This window comes from Haliotis asinina, chromosome 11 (assembly GCF_037392515.1).
Source record: "Haliotis asinina isolate JCU_RB_2024 chromosome 11, JCU_Hal_asi_v2, whole genome shotgun sequence".
NCBI lineage: Eukaryota > Metazoa > Mollusca > Gastropoda > Lepetellida > Haliotidae > Haliotis > Haliotis asinina.
Window position 1 is genome coordinate 20,059,434 of NC_090290.1, and position 10,170 is coordinate 20,069,603.

At 37.5% G+C, this 10,170-nt stretch overlaps 1 protein-coding gene across 1 annotated transcript in view; it reads right to left on the minus strand.

Annotated features, from left to right (window-relative positions):
- Positions 1-9,313, minus strand: part of LOC137255685 (uncharacterized) — a 24,609-nt gene extending 15,296 nt beyond the window's left edge. Inside the window, exons 1-5 of the mRNA XM_067793171.1 lie at positions 9,226-9,313; positions 5,482-5,556; positions 4,661-4,756; positions 2,784-2,891; positions 1,752-2,034 (exon numbers count right to left, since the gene is read on the minus strand). Coding sequence (XP_067649272.1) covers positions 1,752-1,917 — 166 coding nt within the window. The 5' untranslated portion in view covers positions 1,918-2,034; positions 2,784-2,891; positions 4,661-4,756; positions 5,482-5,556; positions 9,226-9,313. The remainder of the gene's footprint in view (positions 1-1,751; positions 2,035-2,783; positions 2,892-4,660; positions 4,757-5,481; positions 5,557-9,225) is intronic.
- Between the last annotated feature and the right edge of the window lie 857 nt (positions 9,314-10,170).

Consider the following 10,170-nt stretch of genomic DNA (forward strand, 5'->3'; position numbering starts at 1 on the left):
CCTTGACCCTTCGTCAGGTGGATGATAGGGTTATCAGGAAACATTCTGAGTGCTTTACGAGCTATTTATGAAAACGTAAAATATAAAGTAAAGTCTAATGATTCCTTCTCATAGATATTTAAATCATCTGTAGGACTAGGCCAAAGGTGTATCTTGAGCCCTTCGATGTTTCCCCAATATGTAAACAAATTGATATACTCTTGAGAATAGTGGGCACAGAGGAATACAGCTTTTCCCGGAATATATACAACTCGTCATTTTGCTTTATGAGGATGATATTATACTTTTTTCAGATACAGTTATTGGCCTTCAAAGACACCTCGATACGTCGAATGCTTACTATATAAACTGGAATTTGCCAGTTAATTTACAAAAAAAAACCCAAACAAACAACAACTAATACTGTCGTGTTTAGAAGCATGGTGATCTACGAAAATGTGCAAAATGGTATTTTGGAAACAATTTAGTTAAAATGGTTCCACAATACAGATATCTTGGAGTCTTGTTTACATATAACCTAAATATGCAAAAATGATAAATCTGCGGTATATGTGTTACTGAAATCAATGACACCGCTGGGCAATCTATCGCACGAGTTGTACTTTAAAATATCTGATGCGACGATAACGCCTATGTGTATGTACGGCGCAGAACTGTCGGGATACCAAAAGATGGAAGTCTTAGAACGAATACAAACAACAGCCTATACAAGATTTTAGAGTCCCGAGTAATACACCAATTCATGTAGAAACATTTACTTGATGCATTAGTATTGGTTATCATTACTACACATGACAGATAACAGACTTCCAAAATAGCTTTTAATATGATATGTTGTTCAGATATACAAAAAAGAGTTATATGGGTATCATTTATTAGAGAATCACTATTTGCACTTCCCGGCTACTCATGCATATATCAAGGAGTTTGACATTGTCACTTACTTCTATGCGAGGTAAAGATGAGACTTAAAGATGTTTCAATGCAAAAATGGCACGCTACTGACAGTACTAGATACGACAGTTATTGCTTATATAAACACAATTTGTCCCCGTAAAATCTGTAACAGTTTTTCAACTTTCAACATTGAGACGATACTTGGGTTCATTAAGAACTAATAATATACCTAAAGAAGATAGCATGTACAAATGTTGCAATTAAAACAAGATGAATTCCATCTTATTTTAAAACGTACATCGCTTACTGAAATTAAACATCAATATATTCCACAGAAATATAGGTGAAGCATGCTTGAAAACGGAATAAGAATCCATACCGAAACGTCGCTATTGTGAAAATAAAGAAGTTGATCATCCATAAAATTTGTTCCTTCACCTTTAGCTCAGCAACTTCTAAAATGCCTCTAAAACAGTTTTTTTCCACAGAAATACATTAAGGACTGTAATCCTGTAATGTTTTGCATACTTATGTCTGATAGTAATACCGAAACTGTTTTGTAAACAAGCCATGCCTATTAGATACGAAATGATGACAATAAAATGTGAATCATACAATATGTTACATTTCCAATACCAATGTATATATGTATGGCATTACATTCATTTGTATATAGGCCTCAGGCCGTGAATACAGTAAACTGAACTGAACTGAATTGAATCTTTCCATGTGTATTATATGGTAGATTTGACTTGATAAGATTTGTTTAAAGCACACAACTGTTCTTTTTTAACTTGAACGAACATACAAAAGTGGCATCTATATTCCAATATGAACATATTTTTATTTCTCACCATGTACATCTTTCTTCTTTTGCTCAAGGTGTATCTCTGCGCTCACAATGCCTGTAGCTGCGGCTTTAATGAAACTTGGTAGAGGCGGTAGGGAATCACCGTTGAACATGGCAGCAGCTGTGATATTCATCATGTTTTTCCTGATTGGTCCAGAGGGTGATTCCATTGCCACTGCTGGCGTCAGCCAACAGACCGTACAACTCGTTATTGGAGTTGTCTCCCCTTCTCCAAAATGACATTCGAGCCCGCGTGAGTGTAATGTGTGGAGATTGGTCTTGGGTCACTGAAACAAATATACCATTTTGTTTGTTTGTTGTTTAATGCTGCACTCGACAATATTCCTGCTCTCTGTCAATATTCTTATCTAATTCCGATAATCCAGTGATCAACAGCATGCGCATCGATCTAAGCAAGTGCAATACAGTGACAACCAAGTCAGCGATCCTGACCACCCGATCCCGATAGTCGCCTCACTGGACCATAGGTTGTCGATCTTCAACAAACATATTTTGGTGGTTGAGGACATGAAGGACTGTATTCACAGTAGCTTAAATGACGTGCTCAATATGTAAACGTATACTTAACCTTGTCCTGGTTATTCCAGATGAGGGTCGGTGGGATAGCCTAGTGGTTAAAGCGTTCGCTCGTCACGCCGAAGACCCGGGTTCGATTCCCCACATGGGCACAATGTGTGAGGTCTATTTTCTGGTGTCCCCCGCCGTGATATCGTTGGAATATTGCTAAAAGCGGCGTAAAACCAAACTCACTCACTCACTCACTCACTATTCCAGATGATAACATTGCCAGATCATTGGTCAGTAATCTGACGGAGTGTGGTTTGGACTAGCGAGGTTTCATTGCATCCGTCTTCGTTTATCATATATTTATTCTAATTATTAGTTACAATGCTTCATTGAAAATCGGAATTTTGTTGACGTCACCACAATATTTCCAAGCGAGCTTTTCCTTTACGTACATTGATTGCTAGACAGTTGACCACTTCAGTGTTTACCATTTAGAAGACATACTTACTCTGTCTACAGTATTGACCTTGGAAACCTCTATCGCAGTTGCACGTAACACTGCTGCCACTGCTCTGGCAAATCGCAGGATAACATGGCCGCTCATGGTTACATGACACTGTAGACAGAAACGCCATGTTAATATACATAAGGAAATGTGTGAGTTTCAAAAAATGATTAGTCATTCCAGTAATACTGTACAGTACTAGAGTTCTAATGAAAACTTCCAATAACTTAGTTATTAGTTCATCATCTAACACAAACGGCAGTACACACATTTAACACAGGCAAAAATGTTTACCATATCATTCTAGTGCATGTTTCCATGTGATAGGGTACCTATGTGTTTTTCACAGGTCACGTGATCTTATCATTGCACGAGCACGTTCAAATACATCAGATGTAGGAAGTGAAAAGAACCGAAACGTTTTAGAACAGCTTCTCATATGAGCATTGAAAATATATTTCAAAATAATTTTGCTTTAGATTTCTAGTTTTTTTTAATTCAACGATGTGTAGTTTTACTCTTATTTCGTTAAATACCTTTGTCACGTTTTAGTAACCCTTAAAAAGAAAGGTAACTACCCAAAGTTTGCCCGCCAGAGGCAATATGCTTGCACAATCAGTAACCTTCATCCACGCGAATGTCCAAAGTCATGGTGGGAATAATTATTCTTTTTTCATGTTTTTCATATTTCATGAATTGTAATTTGTTAGAGTAGGTTTTTTTTTATCTTTTCATGCAGGTCATGGTAATGTTGTACAGGAAGTTTGCTTTCTTTTGTAAATTTTTGTGACAAATTGTATGTCAATTATGGTCAGATATGTGAAGACAAGCTCTCTTGGTATAAGATTGTCAAATTCTCAGTTCTTTTGTAGAATTGTTCAATGTTCATTGTATTTCAAAATATGTTTGGGAGCATATTACAATATTTTGTAGGTCTTGTGTGTTTGTAGGCCATCTGATTTACCATTTCCTAAAAATTAGTTAGTTCTTGTACTATTTCAGTTAATGTATTGTAAGAGGCAACTTGAATTATATATGAAATAGAATTGGAAATGGAATCGACATGTTGAAAAGATGGATTTTGAATAAAGTGACGCACTATACACGAATCATGTGTTTCGCAACCGGGAAAATAAAGTTAGATTTAATTTGCGGGGTTTTTTTAAAAAAATAAAACTGTCTGACAAACTGTAATGGATGTGTTTCATACACATTATATTATAGATAATGTATAATAATATATAAAATAATAATAGGCTCTTTTACTGATAGATTAAATTTGCAACTGAGATGATCCTTTAAGTAGCCCATTCAATGTGTTTCTATATAAGTAACACCAGACAGCTTTTCGAACAACACGAGTCGAAGTGGCGTACATGAAGTATGAGTCTTTTAGGGAAGTATGCACACCGAGAACCCTTCTATTTTGCATCTGGTTGGAATGTACTTGCAGAAAGGAGACAGTATTTTACAGAAATCTTGAAGCTCATGTAAGCTGGTGCAGCACAGAAAAGCACTGCAAGTCACAATAATCTCTATGGTGATCTATAGTGAGTGAGAGAGTGGAGTTTTACGCCGCACTCAGCAATGTCTCAGCTATATGGCGGCGGTCTGTAAATAATAGAGTTTGGACCAGTCAAGCCAGTGATCAACAACATGAGCATCGATATGCGCAGTGGGGAACCGATGGCATGTGTCAAACAAGTCAGCGAGCCTCACCACTCGATCCCGTTAGTTCCTCTTACTACAAGCAGGGGTTGCTGAAGGTCTATTCTGCCCTGCAATATTTAACGCGCTATCCTGTTATGGTAGCATTCTAGTTTTAATAGAAACTCTCTGCTATCTAAATTTGGAAAATGAAGCTAGTTCCTCATTCTCACATCCACCACAAGTCGCTCCATGGTATCCGACTCTACATGAACATGTGTTTGGAGTGATGCAGGTACCGCCATTGGCACACGTCGGATTGCACACGGCTGGAAAACATATAAAACATATACATGTAAACTTAACAGCAGAAGAAACGCAAGTTTCGAAAAAAAATAAATCTCTTAAAAGTAAGCGTTCATAATATTTTTTTTTCTTTTTAAAAACTTGCTGTTCACTATATATATTCAAAATATGTAAATTTAGTTTTACGCGATTTTTACAATATTCCAGCGAACTCACGACGGGGGACACCAGACATGGACCTCACACATTATACCCAAATGGGGAATCAAACCCTCGTGACATCACGAGTGAACGCTTTAACCGCAACGCTAAGGCACCGTGAGTGGGTGAGTGAGTTTAGTTTTACGCCGCGCTCAGCAATATTCCAGCTATATGCCGGCTGTCTGTAAATAATCGAGTCTGGACCAGAAATTCCAGCGCCCAGCAGCAAGAGCATCGATCTGGGAGGATCATGTGGCTGTATGACAGTCAGCACTCTCCTGATTTCCGTTGTAGGACCCCATTCCTCGTGTAAACCACCTTTCAAGTGAGCCGGGCTCTGCACACGAAGATCCTTTTGTTGCACGCGAAGACCAATCGTGTCACAGATATGCTCCAAAAGGTTAAGATCAGCCGTGGGATATGTCAGGGGTGCTTAGCAACGTTCTTTGTGTATATTTTGTTTAATTCAATACTTATTGCATTATATCAGAAAATAACGACAATTCAGCGTATATAAATTACTTCACACACTATCAATCTTACTTACTGCCACCAACAGTGACTGGTGCATATCGTTCTGTACGTATAGTATCTTGTTCTGTAGGAGATCGTGCAGTGCGTGCTGAAACATTGACGTAGGTATAATCATACTAATAATCGTAAATATTCGGGCTCAGGGAACATGAACAAACATCGAGGATACATCAACTCATGGGCCTTGAGGGACCAGTGAACAACGTATTTAATTACCGAACTCCTCAATGCTAATTTTATCTGTTTGAAACATTGGGTAATCGGATTGTACATTTTAGCCAGCCTGAGTGAATCAAACGATTAGTAAAGCTTGTTATTCCCATTCTTAATATTCACAAAACTACATCCGAACGTTTCGTAAAAAATATTTTTTGGAATGACAAAACTCTTCGTAGCCATGGCTATATTTTGCAAACAACACCCAAAACAAAACACATTTAGAATTATCTCCCGTGCACCGATTTGCATTTGCAAAACATCGGTACTTTCCGTGCAACATGTGTGGTTCAGTGTTATTATTCGACGAACCACAACGTACAGAATGAGTTGCCATTGACAGCGGGGCATATTGCAATGTACCCGCTTGTAAGTGGGGTACATATAAAAAATATTTTATGTGTGAGGTAAGATGTATGCTAGTCGGCCACTTAGTATCAGCTGCGCAGCTGCGGTGTTACTGTCTTTCTGAGTACGACGTTAAACAACGGACATGCTGGTAATAACTTTGAGTTGAACATCAAACTGGTAGCCTTTGATATAGACTAGTCCAACCTACTCACTTTCCAAAATGAATTTCATTTAATCTTCATCTCCCACATCACGTTATGGCAAAGTTATCTTGACCCAAGATAGCACAAACCATGTGGCTATATTTATTGACAATCGTGCGCCTTTAGTAGATAAGTGTGTCAGAAAAAGTGTCTATGTTGACTGTGTACATCCATCGCCATATATCTGCTAGCAATAGCGGAAAGGTAGGCTTGAAATATCTTACTTTATCTGATATTTCACATAAGATGCGCACCGAGGATTTCACTCCTTAAACACTCTTCCTCTTTAATTATGTGTCTCTAAATTCCAACAATACCAAAAACAACAAGAAAAGAAAACTATTAACTTCAGTTCTGATAATGGGGAAGACTATTATGAACTATTTTCTATTCATGAGCTCCATACCGCTCTTGACCAAGCACACGATACTGCTACAGGAGCTGATAACATACAGTATCAACTCCTGAAACACTTACCAGAATCCTGTCTTCAAACTCTGTTGACTATTTTTGATGATATTTTGACATCGGGTAATTTTCCTCCCTCATGGCGTGACGCCATAGTAATACCAATACCTAAACCTGGACGTGATCATACGGATCCGTCCAATTATCGACCAGTTTCACTAACAAGATGTGTTTGCAAAACCATGGAACGCATGATAAATAATCGACTTGTTTGGTACTTGGAAACAAATAACCTTATAACAGATATATAATGTGGTTTACGTAAAAATAGAAGTACTGTCGATCACTTAGTGCCGTTTAGAATCATTTGTAAAGAACGCTTTAATCAATAAACAACACCATGTGCCTATCTTTTTTGATCTTGAGAAGGCATATGATAAAACCTGGAAATATGGCATTTTAAGACATTTACATGATTTCGACTTGCGAGGTCGTTTGCCAGAATTTGTAGCCAACTTTATAAATGACAGACAATCCCAGGTCCGTATGGGTTCTACCCTGTCTGATCATTACAATCAGGATGAGGGTGTTCCACAAGACAGTATTTTGTCTGTCACTCTTTTTAGCATCAAGATCAACAGTTTATCAAAAGTTTTAATAGATGGATCGTTATTTGTGGATGGTTTTAATATTTCTTCTATTGAACGGCAACTACAGTTATGTTTAAACAAAATAAATAAAAGGTGTCCTGAAAACGGCTTCAAATTTTCTAAATCAAAAATCAATTGTATACACTTCAGTCGTAAATACAAACCCAATAAAGACCCAGAACTATTTCTAAGTGGTACCCCAATCAAAGTGGTCACGGAGGCCAAGTTCTTGGGACTTATTTTCGATTCACATTTGACGTTTTTGTCGCATATTAAATCCCTAAAAGCCAAATGCTTGAAGGCACTCGATTTATTAAAGGTTGTTTCTAATTCAAAATGGGGAGGGGATCAAACTACCCTCCTTCACTGATTGATTATGGTTCCATGGTATTATTTATTTTTACATTATTTACAGATGGGCCCAAGGAAGGTGGCACAGTAGCTTGTCCCACTGTCATTGGATCCAAAACAATATCTTCTAGATTACCACACAATAGTTCTATTTTCACAGCTGAAGCTAACGCCATATTAACGGCTCTTAAATATGTTCTAAGACACCATAAACATGAACAGTATATAATCTGTTCCGATTCTCCTTCTTGCCTTCAGGTTATTAAAAATATTTCTTGCAAACATCCACTTTTAATTAAAAGTATTGAGTTGTATAATAATCTTGCTACTGGCCAATACGACATCGTCTTCTGTTGGTTACCCAGCCACGTAGGCATTTCGGGTAACACGATGGCCGATCTTGCTGCCAAGGCAGCACTCAACAAATCTGTGACACCACTTCTTATTCCATACACTGTTTACAAAGCTAGCATTAGAACTTATATCTGCGCTCTGATGCAGAAGAAGTGGGACACCCAAGTAGGCATAAATAAATTACATGAAATAAAAAGGTATTTTGGTTACACCTACTTGGGCTGTCAGTCCAGATTTGAAGAGGTTATTTTACGACGATGTCATATTAGCCGTGAAAGGTATCCTAATGCATACCTATTGAAAGGTGAGGATCCTCCATTTTTATCCCTTGCGATGAGAGAATCACTGTCAAGCATGTCCTGCATGACTGTGTTGAATTCTCCACCGTAAGGGATAAGTATTTTACTGTAAAAACCGTTAAGGATCTTTTTAACACAGTCAGTACTCATGTGATTATTGGTTTTTTAAAAGAAATTGATTTCTTGGTTGAATGAGTAATATGTTCTGTAAAAAGAGGTATTTTAATAATTGGTAGTTTAGATTAGTAACTTGAATTGTTAGTGGCTGTACCCTCAAAGGAGGTTGAAGTATTGTACAATTATTGTCCTCCTGAGAGGGTACGTAAGTCCCAAAATATTCCATGAACGTTTATACTTCCACTGTTTTTAATCGTAGTATATGTGTATTTTTAATTTGTGGTTAGATGTGACTAAATTGCTAACATCTGAAGGGATGGTGTAAATCCAGCTAGGGTTCATGTAGGAGGCAAAGGTACTGTAAGTCCCCATGGTCCCTAGTATGGTGATCTACCTTCAGTTGTTGGCGATCTATACGAGTTGGTCGCTTCGAAAAGCATGGGTAACTCAAGACCAAATGTTACTGGTAAACTACGTAACAAAACCCTTTCCATATACACTGAACCTATCTGCTAAAATCGGATTCGACTGCACAATTCTGACAATATCATGAGCATATGTTTATGAATTATTATCATAATAGTGATGATATCATATTTTTGCGAAAGCGTATCTTGCCCGTGAGATGGTTACCGTTTTAAACATGTGCAGATTGTAGTCACAAACAAAAATTAAACGAGGAAGTAAGATTCAATACATTAAATGAAGACAGTAGAGTCATATTCGTTCTTGAATCTTAAGAAATGCAGTCTGTAAGACACTAACAGCTGATACTGTAAGAAATATATGCTGGCAATAAAATATTTACCCGCTTGACAACCTGACTACCAGGACAAGGAGGAAGGTCAGACAAAATTGCAAATGGACCTCCATTGATGGCTGCCTGAGAGTCAACTAGTGACGGGACAAGGAAGTAGTGATGATATCTTCAAGCCATTGTCATACTAGCTCGTGATATCGTATCTCATAACATGCTTGGACATGCTGAAGGTGTGTTTGTTGATAACACAGACTGGCTGCAACATGTATACAATCTGCAACCCAAGTTCGTGCAATGACAAAATGAATAATAATTCTACTTTATCTTGATGTGCAACTTGTAAAAACATTTCATTATAGCGTAGATAAATGTGTTACATTAAACTTTGGTGGCCCTGACAGCATTTCTGTCATTTCACGTAATGCTTGACCATGATTTCAGTCATCTTGTGTGATAATTGGAATTTTCAGTCATTACACGTTTTGCCCAGTACGCACACACAGCTCACGAAATGACTAATTCATTTTGATTCATTTTTGAAAGATTGACTGATACATACTCATGTAATCATTTGGCAACCATGTCACCGGAGTACTGATATGTCTTAATGTAGAATATTGTTAAAGAACGTGTAACTGTATTACCTTTTATGTATTAATTAGTAAAACTTCAAAACACCGTGTTGTTACACTAATTAGTTGTCTGAAACGTATTACTATGTATTCTAGCAAGACGATGCGTGATACTAGATTGGCTGAGAGCTGATGAAAACAGTACTTAAATGACAGTGTAAGGACCGCATACTAAAGTGACCGATTGACCGTCTACAAATACATTGAACTCTTTGGCCTTTTTGTGCGTAAACAAACATGTCTGACATCGGACACTTCTACATCGGCTGCATATTTACGTTTTTGAACCGAATGGTTCGACGAGGGTGATGAAAATCATCTTAAACAATTCTTTCTTACATACATACATACATACATACAC